The sequence below is a fragment of the Bos indicus genome, chromosome 13, assembly GCF_029378745.1.
Source record: "Bos indicus isolate NIAB-ARS_2022 breed Sahiwal x Tharparkar chromosome 13, NIAB-ARS_B.indTharparkar_mat_pri_1.0, whole genome shotgun sequence".
Classification (NCBI taxonomy): Eukaryota; Metazoa; Chordata; class Mammalia; order Artiodactyla; family Bovidae; genus Bos; species Bos indicus.
In genome coordinates, this window is record NC_091772.1 from 3694396 (window position 1) to 3716801 (window position 22406).

Consider the following 22406-nt stretch of genomic DNA (forward strand, 5'->3'; position numbering starts at 1 on the left):
CTTCAAAGCAATGCATGTGGGTGGACTCCAGAATCCGGCACCTCTGGACCTGACTCCTGGGGCTGTCACTTCCCGCCTGTGTGATCTTAGACTTCACCATTGCCTTCCCTGACTCCACTTCCTTACCTCAAAAAGTGTGAGCAACAGTCCTGTTCTTTCATTGCTCAGGGGCGAGCTTTACATCAAATACTGTGAATTAAAGGGAGAGTTTTAGACTGTGCCTTTTCTTGAGAAGTCATGGGACTTTTAAATTTTGTGCTCTATTGGTTCGTCTTGATATGAATGTATGTAATATTTTGTTGAAGTCTTTAGTAAAGTTGATGCTCTGGGAAGACAATTCCCTTGTGCTTTTATGAAGACCTTTAGGAGAAACGTCTTTCTGGATTGCGTATCAGGATGGATTGGGTTATCCTCAGCACTGATTTGTTCTATCTTACAGCTTCTGATGGGCCTCTTATTTCTCACGTTGGTAACTGGTGCAAAGAGAGCAGAGTGCTACAGAGACTTAGGACGCGGTGAGGCTTTTGTTCAGAACTATCACACCTGTCGCTGGCTTCATTTTATGTCTTGACTCTTGTTTTCCTCATTTATTTTCCCATTTAAATCTTTGCCTTGTTAAGCCAAGCTGCCTTAAATCCTTCATTCCAGGTGGGTGTATGATGCCAGTGACACGTGACAGAGCTCATATAGGAGTTGCCCCCAGGGGAATGGCTGGACCTGCCCATACGCCCACCCTTGCCCTTCCTCCCCGTACCCAGCTGCAGCTCCTGACTGTCCTCCGAATGTCCTCACGCCCACCCCTCCTCTCCCAGAGCTGCCTTCTGCTGACTTTCATTGGGGGGTTTTATATATATATATATGGTATGTGTGTGTGTGTGTGTGTGTGTATATATATATATATATGTATGTGTGTGTGTGTGTGTGTGTGGACTGTTTGGGTTTATTTTTTTCCTTTTTTATACATTTTTAACTTTTAATTGGAGAATAACTGTGTTACAGTACTGTGTTAATCTCTGCCATATAGAAACATGAATCCACTATGGGTACACGCACATCCCCTGCCTCTCGAGCCTCCCCACCAGCTCCCACCTCCCACTCATTAGGGTTTTGTGGTGGCTTTGAACCTGGAAACCTGGCCCTGGGCATTTCTGCCTCCAGCCTTGAGTCTCCTTGCCCCTCGGGGCACATCTGCGGCTCCTCCGTGTGCTGAGCCCTCCTGCCCTGTGGCCTCAACTGCTGACCTGCCCTGTGTCCACATAATGAGACTCAAGTGTCCCCAGAGCACCCCCGGCTCTCTGGGCTCTTTCTCCACCATTCGGCTGTGATGCCTCCCCTCCGCCCTGGCCTCCCTCGGGCAGAGTTGGGAACTCCCTCTGGTCCAGGGGTGTTCGCTGTGGTCATACCTCCTGCAGGGCTTGTGCTGGGGTGTGCGCTGTGGTCACACCTCCTGCAGGGCTTACCCTGAACCCCCCTGCCCCAGGAGGGAATAAATAACTGAATGAATGAAAGAGAGAATGTGGGGAACCTTCCACGCGTCTCAGAGTTCTGAACTTGTGTCTGAGATGCCAGCATGAATGAGAAGTGTCAACATCCTCACTTTGCACTTCATTGTAAAATTAGAGGACAAGATTTCTCTCATCTGGAGGAGGAAGCCTTGGTACTCATTAAGTTTTGGCTCTGGAATTTTTAGGCAAGAGATAGGAAAAATCACCAACATACTTGGTTGGCAGTGGGTTTGGGGTGAAGTAATCTGAGGATCCTTGAATTCCCTTTTTCTAAAAGATGGAAAATGAGCGGTTGTCACTGGTGATGACATAGTTGTCACCACTCCAGAATAAGGAGGGAGAAAGTGATTCCCTGACACATCAGTGTATGGAGCTGTCTGAATGACCCTGGCCCTGGAGCGGGGAGTCCCCAGTTTGCAGATGAGGCTGTGCTTTGCCCTAAACTCAGAGCTCAGGTGCCCTTCTCCCTCCATCTCCCTCTCCCTCTCTCCCTCCCTCCCTTCTTCCCTTTCTTCTTCTCTGCCTCTGCATAGTAAGCATTCACTCTGAGCCAGCACTGTGCTGATCCCAGGGGTTGCAGAGGGACAGAGGTGTGGTCACTGTCTCCACCCAGGAGCTGCCAATCTGGCACGGGAGGCCCCTTCATGGAGCAGCCACTTCATGCAGAAGCAAGCACAGGAAACATCACTGATCTGGAGGAGGACGGGGTGAACCCTTCAGAAAAGTTCCAAAGGAGTGGCCACACTCCTTCAGGGATGTGCAGGGGCCCACTGAGCACGGGAGCACTGCTGCTTTGGAAGCAAAGAGCACGTGCCCAGGAGCCACAGGAGACGGTGAGGATGGGGCCTTAGCAGAGCTCGGGCCTCTGCATGGCGGGCGTGGCTCTGCTGGAGGCTGAGGCTCTGAGAAGTGGTGCTGATGCTCCAAGTGGGAGATGACGTGAGCGAGGAGCCAGAGGGGAGGGGAGGGGGGAGGAAAGTATTTTAACTCTTGAAGAAGCAGAACTGGCCAGGCGTGGTGACCGATGGTGCAGGCTGAGGGGAAGGGAGGAGTGAGGGGTGACTCCCAGGGTTTTGGCCGAAACCTCTGGGCGGAGGAGAGAGGAAGCTGGACCGGCCCTGGGCTGGCTGACTCCCAGCCCAAGCCGGGATGCAGCGCTTCCTCTCTCTGCAGCCACTAGGCTGAGAGAGAGCGTGGCCTGTGTGGAGGACTCTGAGAGCCACTGGTGCTCTGTGCAGAAGAGCTGGCGAGAGGAGAAGCAGGCTCTAAGTGTGGAGGGGAGGGCTGGAGGCCTCGCTTCTGGCTGCCATCAGAGCTGGCTTTCCTGCTTTTTTCCCCTTTTCACTGCTGTTTACTCATGAGAGAAAAGAAGCAAAGCTTTGAGAGCAGGGACTTCAGAAAGGCAGAATACCTGTGATTAGTGTGGGAACTGCAGAGTTCTTGTTGGAGAACTCAGAAGGCTGGCTGCACCCCTCTGCGGGAGCAAGGAGGCGGGGTCTGGCAGAAAGCTCAGGAAGGTTTGAGTACCAGACTGAGAGTCAGTGATTTTTTTTTTTTTTAAAAGACATTCTGGTCAGGCTGCTGATAAGCAAACAGACTAGCTTTTTTTTAATTTTTGTTTTATATTGGAGTGTAGTTAACACTCCAACATTAACAGTGTTTTGTTAGTTTCAGGTGTACAGCAAAGTGATCCAGGTATACAAACACGTATCTATTCATTTTCAGATTCTTTCCCCATTTAGGTTACTGCAGGATATTGAGCGGAGTTCCCTGTGCTCTGCAGTAGATCCTTTTTGGTTATCTGTTTTAAATACAGCAGTGTGTATGTCTGTACAGCAGTGTATATGTGTACATAGCTTATTTGTGATCAGAGCTACAAATGATGAAAAGTGAAAGTGAAAGTCACTCAGTCGTATCCAACTGTTTGCGGCCCCATGGACTGTATAATCCTTGGAATTCTCCAGGCCAGAATACTGGAGTGGGTAGCCTTTCCCTTCTCCAGGGAATCTTCCTAAGCCAGGGATCGAACTGGGGTTTCCTGTTGGCAGGCAGATTCTTTACCAACTGAGCTATCAGGGAAGCCTGCACAAATGATGAAAAAAATAGCAAATTGGATCTTAATATTCAGTTCTTTTTAGAAAGATTCTATACAGTATCAGTTCAGGTTGTTGAAACATCACTATTTGTTTTTAATGTTCTATTTTGTATTGGAGTATGCTCAAAATTCTCCAAGCTAGGCTTCAGCCATACGTGAACCATGACCTTCCAGATGTTCAAGCTGGTTTGAGAAAAGGCAGAGGAACCAGAGATCAAATTGCCAACATCCGCTGAATCATCAAAAAAGCAAGAGAGTTCCAGAAAACATCTATTTCTGCTTTATTGACTATGCCAAAGCCTTTGACTGTGTGGATCACAATAAACTGGAAAATTCTGAAAGAGGTGGGAATACCAGACCACCTGACCTGCCTCTTGAGAAACCTATATGCAGGTCAGGAAGCAACAGTTAGAACTGGACATGGAACAACAGACTGGTTCCAAATAGGAAAAGGAGTATGTCAAGGCTGCTTATTTAACTTCTATGCAGAGTACATCACGAGAAACGCTGGGCTGGAAGAAACACAAGCTGGAATCAAGATTGCCAGGGGAAATATCAATAACCTCAGATATGCAGATGACACCACCCCTATGGCAGAGAGTGAAGAGGAACTAAAAAGCCTCTTAATGAAAGTGAAAGAGGAGAGTGAAAAAGTTGGCTTAAAGCTCAACATTCAGAAAACGAAAATCATGGCATCTGGTCCCATCACTTCATGGCAAATAGATGGGGAAACAGTGTCAGACTTTGTATTTTGGGGCTCCAAAATCACTGCAGATGGTGATTGTACCCATGAAATTAAAAGATGCTTACTCTTTGGAAGAAAAGTTATGACCAACCTAGATAGCATATTCAAAAGCAGAGAAATTACTTTGCCAACAAAGGTTCGTCTAGTCAAGGCTATGGTTTTTCCTGTGGTCATGTATGGATGTGAGAGTTGGACTGTGAAGAAGGCTGAGTGCCAAAGAATTGATGCTTTTGAACTGTTGGAGAAGACACTGTTGGTGTTGGAGAAGACTCTTGAGAGTCCCTTGGACTGTAAGGAGATCCAACCAGTCCATTCTGAAGGAGATCAGCCCTGGGATTTCATTGGAAGGAATGATGATAAAGCTGAAACTCCAGTACTTTGGCCACCTCATGCGAAGAGTTGACTCATTGGAAAAGACTCTGATGCTGGGAGGGATTGGGAGCAGGAGGAGAAGGGGACGACAGAGGATGAGATGGCTGGATGGCATCACTGACTCCATGGACGTGAGTCTGAGTGAACTCCGGGAGTTGGTGATGGACAGGGAGGCCTGGCGTGCTGTGATTCATGGGGTCGCAAAGAGCCGGACACGACTGAGCGACTGAACTGAACTGATGCTCAATTAAGTGTGTTGTGATAGTTTCAGGTGAGCAGCAAAGAGACTCAACCAGACATACATATCTGCATTCCCCCCCAAAGTCCTCTCCATCCAGGCGCCCACGTGACATTGAGCAAAGTTCCGTGTGCTATGCAGTGGGTCCTTGTTGGTTAGCCATTCTAAATATCACAGTGTGCACATGTGCATCCCCAACTCCCTGACTATCCCTCACCCCCGTCCTCCCTGCCCCACCCTGGCAACCTTAAGTTCCTTCTCTAAGACTGTGTATCTCTGTTTTGTGAGCTCATTTGTTTCATTTCTTTTTAGATTCCACATATAAAGGATCTCATACGATATTTCTCCTCTGTCTGACTTACTGCACTCAGTATGGCGATCTCCAGGTCCGTCTGTGTTGCTGCAAATGGCATTATTTCATTCTTTTTAATGGCTGTGTAATATTCCATTTTGTATAAAACCATCACTATTTTTTTTTTTAATTTGGAAAATCATCCTTGCTAATGACAAAGGAATAGCAGAGAACTTAGTTTGACCGAACAGTCGGGCGGAACACCCACAGGAGACCGGGTGGAATGTGTGTGAGGCACGTCTTCCCTCTTTGGAGGGGCTCTTGTTCTGGGATCTCTGGAGCCCTGACAGCCCATGGGCACTGAGCTTCCATGGGAGAAAAGTTACATCCTTATTTTGACCGAGTTCTAATAAATTTTGTTTTTATTGTGAATGAAGTGTTCAGAAGACAATATTATTAGCGGTATTTGTTACCATTAGAAATCACAGCTCTTTCCATATTGTAATATAATCGTGGCAGATACCTGAAAACATCACATGTGTTCGTCATTGATTTGGATTTATAGATTATTATTGTTCAGTCACTAGGTCGTGTCCGACTCTTTGCCACCCCATGGACTGCAGCACGCCAGGCTTCCCTTCACCAACTCCCAGAGTTTACTCAAACCCAAGTCTATTGAGTCGGTGATGCCATCCAACCGTCTCATCCTGTGTTGTCCCCTTCTCCTCCTGCCCTCAATCTCTCCCAGCATCAGGGTGGTTTTCCAATGAGTCGGCTCTGTGTCAGGTGACCATAGTATAGTAATAGCCAGTGCTTTATTGAGCAAGTACATCCATTGCTGTATCACAAATTCTAAAACGTAAATAACTGTATTTCAGTGTAATTGGTTTTCTGTTTAGTTATATGCATTGTGTCTCCGTGCATGTAAAACATTATTATGAACAGGTTTCATCAGCTTCACCACTGACCCAAGAGGTCTGTGTCGCATGAAGCTTAATAACCCCCGGCTAAGATTCTGTAGTTGTGGCGTGCTACCTCCACCTGGTGGCAGCATATTCCTTAAAGGTTAAATTGATAACAGAAGAAACTTTTAAAATAACATATTTGGATATGGTTTTCAAACCTTTTTGACCACAGCCCACAGTAAAAATTAGGCTTTATATCCTAACTCAGTATACTCATACTTAAGTTTCACAAAACAAGACTTAACTTTACCATGTGACACACTGATAGCTTTTAGCCCATTTCTGTTTCCTTAAAATGCTGATTGCAACTCATTAAACAGTAATTCTGGGGTAACACTGTGCTGTTTGACGTCGTGGGAGACCATCTTTTATCATACTTCACGATTTATTACCCAGACCAAAGTTCACTTATTCCCACACATTTTCAGGGACATAATATTTACATTTAAAGTAACTGTCAACAAATATGAGTGTATCTTTACACAGTATTTTTAAAAATGTGTAATATTGATATGTGCAGTGGAATGAGCTGATTTTACTTGTATCACAAGACAGAACAATCCCATCATCACAACACGTCAGTCTCTGCCTAGGCAGTCAGATCAGATCAGATCAGTCACTCAGTCGTGTCTGACTCTTTGCGACCCCAGGAATCGCAGCACGCCAGGCCTCCCTGTCCATCACCAACTCCCAGAGTTCACTCAGACTCAACGTCCATCGAGTCGGTGATGCCATCCAGCCATCTCATCCTCTGTCGTCCCCTTCTCCTCCTGCTCCCAATCCCTCCCAGCATCAGAGTCTTTTCCAATGAGTCAACTCTTCGCATGAGGTGGCCAAAGTACTGGAGTTTCAGCTTTATCATCATTCCTTCCAATGAAATCCCAGGGCTGATCTCCTTCAGAATGGACTGGTTGGATCTCCTTATAGTTCAAGGAACTCCCCAAGAGTCTTCTCCAACACCACAGTTCAGAAGCATCAATTCTTCGGTGCTCAGCCTTCTTTACAGCCCAACTCTCACATCCATACATGACCACAGGAAAAACCATAGCCTTGACTAGACGAACCTTTGTTGGCAAAGTAATTTCTCTGCTTTTGAACATGCTATCTAGGTTGGTCATAACTTTCCTTCCAAGGAGTAAGCGTCTTTTAATTTCATGGCTGCAGTCACCATCTGCAGTGATTTTGGAGCCCAGAAAAATAAAGTCTGACAGTGTGTCCACTGTTTCCCCATCTATTTGCCATGAAGTGATGGGACCAGATGCCATGATCTTTGTTTTCTGAATGCTGAGCTTTAAGCCAACTTTTTCACTCTCTACTTTCACTTTCATAATGAGGCTTTTTAGTTCCTCTTCACTTTCTGCCATAAGGGTGGTGTCATCTGCATATCTGAGGTTATTGATATTTCTCCTGGCAATCTTGATTCCAGCTTGTGTTTCTTCCAGTCCAGCATTTCTCATGATGTACTCTGCATATAAGTTAAATAAACAGGGTGACAATATACAGCCTTGACATGCTCCTTTTCCTATTTGGAACCAGTCTGTTGTTCCATGTCCAGTTCTAACTGTTCCTTCCTGACCTGCATACAAATTTCTCAAGAGGCAGATCAGGTGGTCTGGTATTCCCATCTCTTTCAGAATTTTCCACAGTTTATTGTGATCCACACAGTCAAAGGCTTTGGCATAGTCAATAAAGCAGAAATAGATGTTTTTCTGGAACTCTCTTGCTTTTTCCATGATCCAGCAGATGTTGGCAATTTAATCTCTGGTTCCTCTGCCTTTTCTAAAACCAGTTTGAACATCAGGAAGTTCCCAGTTCACATATTGCTGAAGCCTGGCTTGGAGAATTTTGATCATTACTTTACTAGCATGTGAGATGAGTGCAATTATGCTGTACTTTGAGCATTCTTTGGCATTGCCTTTCTTTGGGATTGGAATGAAAACTGACCTTTTCCAGTCCTGTGGCCACTGCTGAGTTTTCCAAATTTGCTGGCATATTGAGTGCAGCACTTTTACAGCATCATCTTTTAGGATTTGGAATAGCTCAACTGGAATTCCATCACCTCCACTAGCTTTGTTCGTAGTGATGCTTTCTAAGGCCCACTTGACTTTACATTCCAGGATGTCTGGCTCTAGGTCAATGATCACACCATCGTGATTATCTGGGTTGTGAAGATCTTTTTTGTACAGTTCTTCTGTGTATTCTTGCCATCTCTTCTTAATATCTTCTGCTTCTGTTAGGTCCATGCCATTTCTGTCCTTTATCGGGATAGCCCATCTTTGCATGAAATGTTCCTTTGGTATCTCTGATTTTCTTGAAGAGATCCCTAGTCATTCCCATTCTGTTGTTTTCCTCTATTTCTTTGCATTGATTGCTGAAGAAGGCTTTCTTATCTCTTCTTGCTATTCTTTGGAACTCTGCATTCAGATGTTTATATCTTTCCTTTTCTCCTTTGCTTTTCGCTTCTCTTCTTTTCACAGCTATTTGTAAGGCCTCCCCAGACAGCCATTTTGCTTTTTTGCATTTCTTTTCCATGGGGATGGTCTTGATCCCTGTCTCCTGTACAATGTCACAAACCTCATTCCATAGTTCATCAGGCACTCTATCTATCAGATCTAGGCCCTTAAATCTATTTCTCACTTCCACTGTATAATCATAAGGGATTTGATTTAGGTCATACCTGAATGGTCTAGGGGTTTTCCCTACTTTCTTCAATTTAAGTCTGAATTTGGCAATAAGGAGTTCATGGTCTGAGCCACAGTCAGCTCCTGGTCTCGTTTTTGCTGACTTTATAGAGCTTCTCCATCTTTAGCTGCTAAGAATATAGGCAGTCACTGTGCTGATTATTTTGACCATGGATTTAATCTTGGTTTTCTAGAACTTTATATAAATGGAGCCATACAGTTCTCATTTTAGCCTCACTTTGCTCAGTGCAGTGTTACTGAGATCATTCCATGTTGAGCAGGTCAGTGGTTTGAAATATAGTACAGTTTGTATTAATATATTCTCCTGGTGAGAGACTTCTGGGTTGTCTTCCATTTCGACTCTCGAAATTAAAACTTTCATGCACGTTTGTATACATGCCTCTGTGTGCACATGTTTCATCTCTCGCAGGTAAATACCTGAGGTAAAATTGCTGGCTCAGATGGTAAATAAATGTGTTTAACTATAGTGAGCAGACAAACATTTGCCAGGGTGGTTGATCCATTTTCCGTTTCCACTAGCAGTGTGTGAGTGTGGGTCGCTTCCCATCCTTAACCTACGTGTGACGTGCATCAGTCTTTATCCCTGCTGGCACTGCCTTAGGTATGTAGTTGTGTCACTTAGTAGTGAGTGTTAATTTGCATTTACTTGATGAATGATAATGTTGAACACTTTTCCACGTGCTTATTCACCAGTTGTTTATCTTTGTCATGGAGTGTCTGTTCAAACTTGAGTTGTTTTTTAACATCAATTTGTAAGAGTAGTTTTTACATATTTTGGGCACCAGTCCTTTATCTCATTCATATGCACTTATGAATATTTTCTCCTAGTCTGTGACATACATATCTATTTTATTAATGATGTCATTTGATGAGCCAAAGTTTTTTAATTTTGATCAAGTCTAAGGTAGTGATTTTTTCTTTTATATTTAATTTTCTGGGTCTTGTCTAAGAAATCTTTTCCTACCCCAACATTGGGAAGATAGATGGTATTTTTTTTTTAATGTTTAGGTCTGTGATTCATCTCAAATCAGTTTCTATTTATGGTGTGAGGTAGGTGTCAAGTTGCGTTTTTTTCCCCCCATATTTTGTCTCGTATTCTCACTATTTGCTGAAAATATTTTTTTCACCATTGAATTATAGCACAGAATTTTAAAAAAAAAAACTGTTTTGCCAAAGGGCTACAAAATTGAATTTCCCTGCTGGCCATAAACCAACCAGCAATACTTTTCTTAGTTAGTTTAGTTCATCCATTTATCTTGTGATTCTCAAGTTACTTTATTCACATAGTGTGAGGTTTTATGAAGCTACATCTTTTTATAGGGTCTGTAGCCATGCCACAGAGCTACTGGTTCTGTGGCTTTTTAAATTAGATTGAAATTAGGTAAAATTAAAAATTCAGCTTCTCAGTCAACAAAAGCCACATTTTAAATGCTCAGTAACACATGAGGCTATTTTCTTCCCTATTTACCAGTGCAGATAGAGATGTTTTCATTTCTTCCACAGTACTAGATAGCACTAGCCTATAGAAAAAGAAAGACTGGTTTTATATAGTTTTGAGGCATATTTTAATGAAACTTACTTAGTTTTGATACTGTCATTCAGCATCTTCCTTGCCCATTTTCATCTGTCTGTGCTTCTATTTCTATTCCAAGATGTATAGTCCCAGCCAGTGCTTTTGTTAGTCTGAAAATGCAGTTACTTCTGTCTGCTCTCTCCCACCTGGAAGAAAGAATTTCCCTGTGTGTGTCTACCAGACTCCTTTTCTGGAGCCTACCTGGCACTGACCTTTTTAACTCTTCTCAGTGTTAACTGCTGAATTTCTGGGCATCCTCCGACAACTTATAGTGTAGAGATAGGTATTTTCTCTTTCCTGTCCTGATTAAAATTAAATTTCTCCCTGGCATTTCTATAATAAATATTAAAATTGCAAAAAGCAACAAGTTATGAGTTTTATCATACCCCATATTAACATTTCTGTCCAGCAGTGAACTTTGTTGCCATTTCATCATGAGCAACCATGTAGGAATTTGTAAGCTTTTCTCTCATTGTTCACTGGGTGTGAGCTAAGTCTTTCATTAATGTCTTTCAGTGTGGGAACTTTGCTGTCCTGGTGGATCTTCATGTATTGCCGCAAGGCTCAAGCAAAGACACTAGCTGGTTTTCTGAACAGAAGAAAGAGGTACCAGGAAACTTTTCACTATTTTTTTAAATTGAAATGTCATTGATTTACCATGTTTCAGGTGTACAACAAGTGATTCACTTATACACACACACACACACACACGTATATTCTTTTCAGATTCTTTTCCATTATAGATTATTACTTGATATTGAATATAGTTAGTTCGCTGTGCTATACAGTAGGTGCTTAAAACTTTTTCACTATTTTAAATGCAAGGAGCTGCTCTTAAGAGGAACATTAGCTTTTTTTCCAGCTCTCATTTTCATTAATGGACAGTAAATCTTGAGTGCTGTTTAATCCTTGAAGAAGAGTTGTCTTTGCCACAACAGACATACTCCTGCTTTTTCTGTTGTTGTTCCTTCAGAAACTGACACATCCATCTATTTCATATATTTCATTTGCCACTCTAGTATTTAAACCAGAAATTCCCTACCTCTTTGTTTGAGGGAAAGGGTTCTTTGTATTAAAAAAAAAAAAAAAAAGATGATGAAGAAGGAGAAGTTAAAGTGACTTTTCCAGGTAAGCAGGGATTGTAATCCTCACTGGTCGTAATGGATGGACTGAGCCCCTGGAGCAGGTGTGGGGTTGACACAGGCTGGTTTTGGTCACCTGTCTGAAATCTTCTCCTGTACCACATGATCCTTTGGCAAAAGTATGGGGATGGGTGACAGCAGCCCTCCTCTTACAGTGGCCAGTTGCAAAGCAGGTGGCCAGTCAGTAAAACAATTGATTGTATGACAGGACTGTGGTGTTGAACCTCCTCAAACCTCAGCCGCCTCCTCTGTGGATGAAGGGTTCCCCCAGACCCTGGCTGAGTCCCTCCCAGCCCTCATTTCTGTGGTCCCACCAAGTGCTGCGGTGGCAAAGGCAGAAGGTGCCTCCAGCTCTCATCACATGCTTGGCTTCCTTCTCGAGACCCTTCCTTATGAGCGAGCAGGACAGTGAGCCTGTGGCTTTTACGTAACTTGCCAAACGTAACAGCCCTTGGTATCTTCCATGATGTTCGTTGGTCACAGTAGCTTTTTAGAGCTAGAAATAAATCCTATTACCAGGTGGTATGTGGAGAAAAACTAGTGATGGTGGTACTTTTTGGCACCACTTCTTTACCCCTTTACTGTGACGACTGTTTTCACTCAGCTTTTGGAGATAATGAGAAATCTCCTAAAAGAAAATTTATAAGTAATACATTTTCAGTCAAAGGATAATATTATTAGGACTTTGTTGATCTCTGTTCATTTCCAAGGCAAACCATTCAATATCACGGTAATCCAAGTCTATGCCCCAACCAGTAACACTGAAGAAGCTGAAGTTTAACGGTTCTATGAAGCCCTAGAAGACCTTCTAGAACTAACACCCAAAAAAGATGTCCTTTTCATTATAGGGGACTGGAATGCAAAAGTATGAAGTCCAGAAACACCTGGAGTAACAGGCAGATTTGGCCTTGGAATACAGAATGAAGCAGGGCAAAAGTAATAGAGTTTTGCCAAGAGAACGCACTGGTCATAGCAAACACCCTCTTCCAACAACACAAGAGAAGACTCTACACATGTACATCACCAGATGGTCAACACGGAAATCAGATTGATTATATTCTTTGCAGCCAAAGATGGAGAAGCTCTATACAGTCAGCAAAAACAAGACCGGGAGCGGACTGTGGCTTAGATCATGAACTCCTTATTGCCAAATTCAGACTGAAATTGAACAAAGTAGGGAAAACCACTAGAACATTCAGGTATGACCTAAATCAAATCCCTTATGACTATACATTGGAAATGAGAAATAGATTTAAGGGATCAGATCTGATAGACAGAGTGCCTGATGAACTATGGACAGAGGTTCATGACATTGTATAGGAGACAGGGATCAAGATCATCCCCATGGAAAAGAAATGCAAAAAAGCAAAATGGCTGTCTAAGGAGACCTTACAAATAGCTGTGAAAAGGAGAGAAGCAAAAAGCAAAGGAGAAAACGAAAGATATACCCATTTGAATGCAGAGTTCCAAAGAATAGCAAGGAGAAATAAGAAAGCCTTCTTCAGCAATCAATGCAAAGAAATAGAGGAAAACAACAGAATGGGAAAGAATAGAGATCTCTTCAAGTAATTAGAGATACCAAAGGAACATTTCATGCAAAGTTGGGCTCAATAAAGGACAGAAATGGTATGGACCTAACAGAAGCAGAAGATATTCAGAAGAGGTAGCAAGAATACACAGAAGAACTGTACAAAAAAGAGCTTCACAACCCAGATAATCATGATGGTGTGATAACTGACCTAGAGCCAGACATCCTGGAATGTGAAGTCAGGTGGGCCTTAGGATGCATCACTACAAACAAAGTCAGTGGAGGTGATGGAATTCCAGTTGAGCTATTTCAAATCCTAAAAGATGATGCTTTGAAAGTGCTGTACTCTATGTCAGCAAATTTGGAAAACTCAGCAGTGGCCACAGGACTGGAAAAGGTCAGTTTTCATCCCAATCCCAAGAAAGGTAATGCCAAAGAATGCTCAGACTACCACACAACTGGACTCAACTCACACGCTAGTAAAGTAATGATCAAAATTCTCCAAGCCAGGCTTCAGCAATATGTGAACCGGGAACTTCCAGATGTCAAGCTGGTTTGAGAAAAGGCAGAGGAACCAGAGATCAAATTGCCAACATCCACTGAATCATGGAAAAAGCAAGGGAGTTCCAGAAAAAACATCTATTTCTGCTTTATTGACTGCCAAAGCCTTTGACTGTATGGATCACAATAAACTGTGGAAAATTCTGAAAGAGATGGGAATACCAGATCCCCTGAGTTACCTCTTGAGAAACCTGTATGCAGGTCAGGAAGCAACAGTTAGAACTGGACACAGAACAACAGACTGGTTCCAAATAGGAAAAGGAGTACATCAAGGCTGTATATTGTCACCCTGCTTATTTAACTTATATGCAGAGGACATCATGAAAAACGCTGAGCTGGAGGAAGTACAAGCTGGAATCAAGATTGCCAGGAGAAATATCAATAACCTCAGATATGCAGATGACACCACCCTTATGGCAGAAAGTGAAGAAGAACTAAAGAGCCTCTTGATGAAGGTGAAAGAGGAGAGTGAAAAAGTTGGCTTAAAGCTCAACATTCAGAAAACAAGATCATAGCATCCGGTCCCATCACTTCATGGGAAATAGATGGGGAAACAGTGGCTGACTGTATTTTTCTGGGCTCCATAATCACTGCAGGTGGTGACTGCAGCCATGAAATTAAAAGACGCTTACTCCTTGGAAGGAAAATTATGAACATCCTAGATAGCATATTAAAGAGCAGAGACATTACTTTGCCAACAAAGATCCGTCTAGTCAAGGCTATGGTTTTTCCAGTAGTCATCTATGAATGTGAGAGTTGGACTATATAGAAAGCTGAGCGCCGAAGAATTGATGCTCTTAAACTGTGATGTTGGAGAACACTCTTGAGAGTCCCTTGGACTGCAGGGAGATCCAACCAGTCCATCCTAAAGGAAATCAGTCCTAGGTGTTCATTGGAAGGACTGATGTTGAAGCTGAAACTCCAATACTTTGGGCACCCGATGCGAAGAGCTGACTCATTTGAAAAGACCACGATGCTGAGAAAGATTGAGGGCAGGAGGAGAAGGGGACGACAGAGGATGGGATGGTTGGATGGCATCACGAACTCAATGGACATGGGTTTGGATGTACTCCAGGAGTTGGTGATGGACAGGGAGGCCTGGCGTGCCACAGTTCATGGGGTCACAAAGAGTTGGACATGACTGAGCGACTGAACTGTTGTCATAATTTTGCTAAGGATACCCAGCGACCTCAAACTGGGAGCAGAAAGGCATAGGGTTCTGTGTGATGGGATTTATCATGCTAGTGGCATGAAATGTTGACATTATCATTCAGGTAAATAGCCCTGGACTGTGCTCTGCAAGACTTTGTGTTTGATAGGCCATTGCCTGCTCCTCCAGTCCACCTTCATGTCATTCCAACCTTTGGCTTCTCAACATATGTCTCCGTGATTCAAAACATTTAATTCATACCCCCAAAGTGACCAATATGCATCCGAGGGGACCTCATCCAAGAAGTTTGACTTACATTAGCAGCATCCTCGGAGAAGGCAATGGCACCCCTCTCCAGTACTCTTGCCTGGAAAATCCCATGGACAGAGGAGCCTGGTAGGCTGCAGTCCATGGGGTTGCTAAGAGTTGGACACGACTGAGCGACTTCACTTTCACTTTTCACTTTCATGCAATGGAGAAGGGAATGGCAACCCACTCCAGTGTTCTTGCCTGGAGAATCCCAGGGACGGGGGAGCCTGATGGGCTGCCATCTGTGGGGTCGCACAGAGTCGGACACGACTGAAGCGACTTAGCAGCAGCAGCAGCAGCAGCATCCTAGAATCCACCTTTCCAGGCCCAGATTTTCCTCCATTCTCTCCCAACTCTGCTGCCTCGGCTTTAGACCTTTTGTGTTGATATGCTGTCATTTTTGCCAAGAGTCAGTTAATTTGGAAGGCTTTACAATAAATCTGTGAGTACGTGACTCACTTCCCAGCCAACGCGTGAAGCCAGAATTTTCCAGGGTGCCACACGCAGCTGCAGTGCCCTGCCTGTGCTGCTGTTGGGGCCACAGGGCGCGCCTTAGCGACGGGACTCAGGGCGCGATGGGGCCTGCACGGCTCCGCTGTGGGCCGTGAGCGGGCTCTCCACTCAAAGCCAAGGATACGCTCTGTGGCTTCTACCTCACGCTGTTTCTTCAAAATATGGTCACTGACTTTAAAATGGATCTGGGATAATGTGTGTGTGTTTAAGAGAAGAGAAGAGCTAGTTGAGGATATGACTTTAGCCTATGTTCAGTGTGCCAGGACTTTTATGTTTTTTAAATCATTAGATCATCTCAAGATTGGGATATCATGAGCAATCAGTTTGATTGCATTTTAATAGCTACTCTGAGTAATGAAAGTCTTAAGAATATCCTGTTTCTTTTCAGAAAAGGAACTCATCACATGTATTAAACATGTGTTTATTTTGAGTCCAGCCTGAGTAGTCTTTGTACCCAAACAGTTGAACTCAGGCTCTTCCCCTTGTAAACCTAGGAAGCACAAATGAACCCCTGGGAGCCTGGAGATGTTGGGTACAACTCTGTCTTGCTCATTGATTGGTCTTCCTGCTGCCCCTCGAGTTTAGATGGGAATTTGTCTTTCCTTGTCTTGCCCTGGTTCTGAAGAGAACAGTGCTTCGCCAGGTGTGCTGTGGTCGGTTACTAGGGGACCTCGACGCAGCACACAGGATCCACCTTCCATTTGTCAAACCTGCTCAGGAAGGAAAGCCCCGTAACTGCAGGGAGAGAGTTTGCATATGTGGGCCTTGGCTTTATTTTTGTCCTCCTATTTTTAGTTCTGGCCTTATAGGGCATTTATGGCCAAATTTTAACAATCCTTGTTTCCATGTACGTCTTTCACATATTTTCTAGCTCAGTCATCGTTGAACCCTGCATGTGAAGCAAAATTCTTTAATTGTTAAAACAACAGTATGAGCAAGGCTGCCTTTCTGTTGCACCAACAATGCCAAAGCCTTCAACTGTAAGTGAATACCTCTGTGTCCACAAGGCACCGCGTCTCTGGGCTGCAAAATGAGATCAGGAAGGAGGAGACCAGAGTTTGTATTTTATCGAGAAACTCATGTTTGTAAATTAAGTCTGGTGTTTTCTGTACTCTTTGAAGAGTACGTGTATTTGCAACAAAAGAAAAGCTTGGCTCTCGTTGCCCTTCAAAGCAGCTTACAGCTCTGTCCTCGTTTTAATTTATGAAGATTCTAAGAGATCAACCTGAGATGGCATCGCAAGAAACCAGTGAAACAGGTTTGAGGTGACCTGAAAACTCTGAACCTTCTGCAGAGTCCTTAGGAACTGAACCAGAATTATCCGTCCTTATACACCAGTTCTTAATCTGGGTTAAGAAATTTAGATTTGGGAGCAATTTTATTTTCCCTTTCCCTACATCAGATTACGTTTTTCTGATAGTATAGCTAACGTGAGCAGTGTCATCCCATTGTACAGTTAGGCTTTAAGTTTTATTTTTCTTTTTTATAAATAACACTGATACGTTAAAAACAGTAGCTCCAGAAATTTGGGATGTTGACATTCAATTAAAACCATGTTTTTCTGTTGCCTAATAAATATTAATTTACTTTTGAGCAATATAAGAAGTTAAATTATTTTTTACTGTGAATAGATGAATAGAGAGCAGTTTTCACAGAAGCTTATACAATGTCATCAACAAGCCTATGGAAGAAAATCAGACTCTTGATTTCCAGTTCTGTGTTCAACTTACCATCAGTGCTGTTGTTTTTCAGTAGATTTGTAAACCCCAGAAACTAATGAATTATAGTGGTTAGATATTAAAGTTTTTTGAACCAAGTTTTAAAAGTAGGAAATTTCTGTGTAAAAATCACTGTCTCTAGTTCCTCTTAAATCAGAAAATCTGGTGGCACTGTGCGGTGGGTCCCAGCATGAAGTCTCAGGGCACTGCCCCTTCTGACTGGCTGGGGCTCCCCCTGACTTGCCCTGACTCTTTGGCTCCTCCCAGTCTGCAGTCCCTGCCCAGTAGGCCCATCTCTGGGGCTCCCGCTTGTAGCCAGAGTTGGCTCTGTTCTGTCTTCTACTTGTCATAGTCCCATTGGTTGATATTTACATGAAAACAGCCTTTCCCTCTCTGATTTTCTCACCTCCTTGCCCTGATTTTTACATTGGTGTTTTTATCTTCCTTTTAGAAATATGAAACTGAGGCAGAGAGAAATGAAGAGAGGCAAAATATATTTCTTAGATCACAGAGTAAGCCAGCATCATGGTTTCAAACAAAGCTTAGTGGCAAATTTAAATCTTCAGCATTACCCATGAACATATGTAAATGCCTTTATTCATAGCTAAACTAAAAAGCAAACAAAATGAAATGTTTGATTTTGGCTTTTTCATATGCATGATACTGACTTTTTTTGCACTGTGTTGAATTAGAAAGTTATGTGTAATTTTTTTTTATTTACTTTAGGAAGTCTGTTTACTGTTAAAAGAAACCATTGATTCAAGAGTGAAGGAGTACTTACAAGTTCGTAAACAGCACAGGCCATCAGATACAGAATTCACAAGATCCAATCCCTTGTCCTTAAAAGGTAGGCACGAACTACTTTGATTTCGGATAAAATTTCTGCTTTGTAGAGATGGCAATTATGTTTGACTCTGACTGTCAGAGTCAGAGTTGTGTTGTTGTGTAGTGATACATTTTAAAAATACAGCCTAATGAATATGCTTTGTTTGGGTAAAGAAAATTAATCAAAAAGCCCTAAAGGGCTTTTAATGGTAGGCAAAATATATAAAAATAGAAAATACAACATTCCTAAGGAAACTATAAATTCTTTAAAGGATTTTTTTTTGACAAGTAGTCTTGCAAATAGATTTGCAATAATACTTAATTTGGGGTTTTATGCTTTTCTAAATGCTTTCATATATGTCACTATCTCAGAGGTTCTCAGCTGGGGGTGGTTCTGCCTCAGGGGACATTTGGTAATGCCTGTGACAGTCTGGATTGTCATACCTGGGGTGGGAGCCATGGTAGAGAGCTGTTGGCCCCTGGTGAGTAGGGGCCAGGAATGCCACTAAACATCCTACAGTGCACAGGGCAGCCCCCTTCCTGCCAACCAGGCAGTGTCCCCCAGATGTCAAGGGCACTGAGGTTGGAATATCCCAACCCCTTACCCTAACACCCTGTTACCCTGAGAATGGTAATATCTTTGAGTTATGGGTGAAGAAGCAGAGGATTGTGAGATTAAGGGGGTTGCTTGAATAAAATGTCATCTTCTTGAGGACCAAGATCATCTCCTGTATCTGGCATCTTCCCCTCCCTTCTCCCCACCCCTGACACTTAGGCTATGCCTAATGCAGAGATTTGGGGATATGAATGAAGGACTTCCCTGGTGGCTCAGACGGTGAAGCGTCTGCCTACAGTGCAGGAGACCTGGGTTCAGTCCCTGGGTTGGGAAGATCTCCTGGAGAAGGAAATGGCAACCCACTCCAGTATTCTTGCCTGGGAAATCCCATGGATGGAGGAGCCTGGCAGGCTACAGTCCATGGGGTCGCAAAAAGTTGGACAGACTGGGCGACTTCACTTTCTTTTACCTTTTCACTTTCAATGGAGGAGGACTTAGATGACAAGTGGCAGAGCCTGAACCCTCAGCCCAGTGTTCTCTCCACTCTGTCATCACTGTGTTTTTTAAACTTTTTAAGTTAGCGTTTCATGGCACTCTGTTGCACAAATACAGTCTACCCCTGTTAATCCTCAGAGGTCAGTACTGCATTGCTGTGAACTAGATTATGCTAATGTAATAGTTCTTTAGGGAAACAACGGTTAACGTCCTCCCCTTTAAAGGCAGACTCAGTCTGCACCGTGTACTTGGGCACAGCTGGTAAGGAGGCAGATAAAGTTTTCTCAACAGAAAGCCTCAAACAAACAGAATTTTCAATCCAAACAATATTGTATTAGATGACACTTTGTGGCATTTTGCTTAGGAATAGTTGAAGTCTTGAGAAAAACTGTAGCAGACGTGGTGAGTGGCCCTTTGTAACTAACTGAGACGGAAAAGGAGCAGAGAGAGTTCTGAGACCCCAGCTCCACCATGGTCATGGCTTGCTCAGCACCAATTCTCAGGTGGTCCCTGCCCTGGTCTCCTCTCCTCAGTTGAGTTCAGTTCAGTTCAGTCACTCAATGGTGTCCGACTCTTTGTGACCCCATGAATCGCAGCACGCCAGGCCTCCCTGTCCATCACCAACTCTCGGAGTTCAATGAGACCCACATCCATCTAGTCAGTGATGCCATCCAGCCATCTCATCCTCTGTCGTCCCCTTCTCCTCCTGCCCCCAATCCCTCCCAGCATCAGAGTCTTTTCCAATGAGTCAACTCTTCACATGAGGTGGCCAAAGTACTGGAGTTTCAGCTTCAGCATCATTCCTTGCAAAGAAATCCCAGGGCTGATCTCTTTTAGGATGGACTGGTTGGATCTCCTTGCAGTCCAAGGGACTCTCAAGAGTCTTCTCCAACACCACAGTTCAAAAGCATCAATTCTTCTGCGCTCAGCTTTCTTCACAGTCCAACTCTCACATCCACACATGACCACTGGAAAAACCATAGCCTTGACTAGATAGACCTTTGTTGGCAAAGTAATGTCTCTGCTTTTTAATATGCTATCTAGATTGGTCATAACTTTTCTTCCGAGGAGTAAGCGTCTTTTAATTTCATGGCTGCAGTCACCATCTGCAGTGATTTTGGAGCCCCCCAAAATAAAGCCTGCCACTGTTTCCACTGTTTCCCCATCTATTTGCCATGAAGTGATGAGACCAGATGCCATGATCTTCGTTTTATGAATGTTGAGCTTTAAGCCAACTTTTTCACTCTCCACTTTCACTTTCATCAAGAGGCTTTTTAGTTCCTCTTCACTTTCTGCCAAAAGGGTGGTGTCATCTGCATATCTGAGGTTATTGATATTTCTCCTGGCAGTCTTGATTCCAGCTTGTGCTTCTTCCAGCCCAGCGTTTCTCATGATGTACTCTGCATATAAGTTAAATAAGCAGGATGACAATATATAGCCTTGACGTACTCCTCTCCTCAGAGAAGTGCTAACTGCTCACTCTCCCAGCCTCTCTCCCAGGTGGGGAACTCACAGTGTTCTGACCTCAGGATGAAATCCAGAGCCTTTCTTGGGCTCATGTGGGCAAGAAGTTTGCTTTAAAACAGAAAATTAATCTTACTCTACACACAATTTTAATTTGTTTTTCCCACCTAACATAATGTAAAAGTCCTTGATTCATTTTTGGCTGGGCTGAGCCCCAGGTGTTGCATGGGCTTTTCTCTAGTGGCCCGTGGGCTCCCCTCTGGAGCACTGCACAGGCTTCATTGCAGAGCCTCTCCTGCTGTGGAGCCTGGGTTCTGGGCACATGGGTTCAGGAGCTGCAGTCCCCAGGCTCCAGCACACACACAGGCTCAGTAGTTGTGGCGTACTGGGCGTGGTTGCCCAGTGACACGTGGGATCCTCCTGGACCAGGGGTTGAACCCATGTTTCTTGCATTGGCGGGTGGATGCTTTACCAATGACCCACCAGGGAAGCCCTTATAGAAGTCCTTTAAAACATGCATCACCATTTTTAAAATTTAATAGATAAGAAGTGGTGTCACATTCTGGTTTTGGTTTGCATTTCTTTAATAATTAGTGATCTTTACATGTGTTTATTAACTATTTGTGTATCTTTGGAGAATTGTCTGTTGGCCCATTATTTAATTAGGTTGTTGTAGGAGTTCTCTATATGTTCTGGATATTAATCTCTTATCAGATATGATTTGCAAATATTTTCTCCCCTTCCTAGAGAAATGGAGAAAACAAAGCCTTTTCCCATCTTTATAATGTCCTTTGACACAAAAGCATTTTTAATTTTAATGTAACCAGTTGATGTCACATCCATGAAATCATTTCTAGATTCAATGTCATGGAGATTTTCCCTGTTTTTTTCTTCTAAGAGTTTTATGGACTGCTGTTAAATTAGGCCTTTGATTCATTTTGAGTTAACCTTTTATATGGTTTAAGTTCAGGGTCTCACTTCATTCTTTTACTATCCAGTTTTCCCAGTGCCGTTTGTTGAAAAACCTGTCCTTTGCCCCACTGGGTGGCCTCCGCATCATTATTGAAAGTCATTTGACCACAGTCGTAAGAGTTTATTTCTGGGCTCTCTCTTCTATTCCTTTGGTGTGTATGTCTGTCTTTATGCCAGTACCACACTGCTTTGATGACCATAGCTTTGTAGTAAGTTTTGAAATTAAAAAATGTGACTCCTCCAACTTTGTTACCATTTTTCAAGGTTTATTTTGGCCACTTGAGGTCCACATTACTGTTTTTAATAACTACATAGAAGTCCATCAGTTGTCCGCCGTCTGATTTATCATTGGGACATTTAGGCTGAATCTCGTACTTTCGCTGTTGTAAACAGTGGTACAGTGGACATCTTGATGATCTAGATGTTTGCACGCTTCAGTTTCTTTATAACATTTCTGTCTGTCTGTCTGTTTGACCGTGTCAGGGCTCAGCTGCAGCTGAAGGGTCGCCGTTGCATCACGTGCAGTTTTCCCTCATGCACAGACTCTTTAGCTGTGGTGTGTGGGCTCAGTAGTTGGACTTAGTTGCTCCTTGGCATGTGGGATCTTAGTTCCCCAACCAGGGCTCAAGCCCACGTCCCCTGCATCACCAGGGAAACCCTAGTATTTCTGTTTCATGTTCATACTT

The 22406-nt window shown here is 43.4% G+C and overlaps 1 protein-coding gene across 1 annotated transcript in view; it reads left to right on the forward strand.

Moving 5' to 3' along the window:
* The window catches only part of SLX4IP (SLX4 interacting protein), a 220746-nt gene that overhangs the window by 128084 nt on the left and 70256 nt on the right, over window positions 1-22406 (forward strand). Inside the window, 2 exon segments of the mRNA XM_070800694.1 lie at window positions 11004-11093; window positions 18135-18255. Of these exon segments, the coding sequence (XP_070656795.1) occupies window positions 11004-11093; window positions 18135-18255 (211 nt within the window).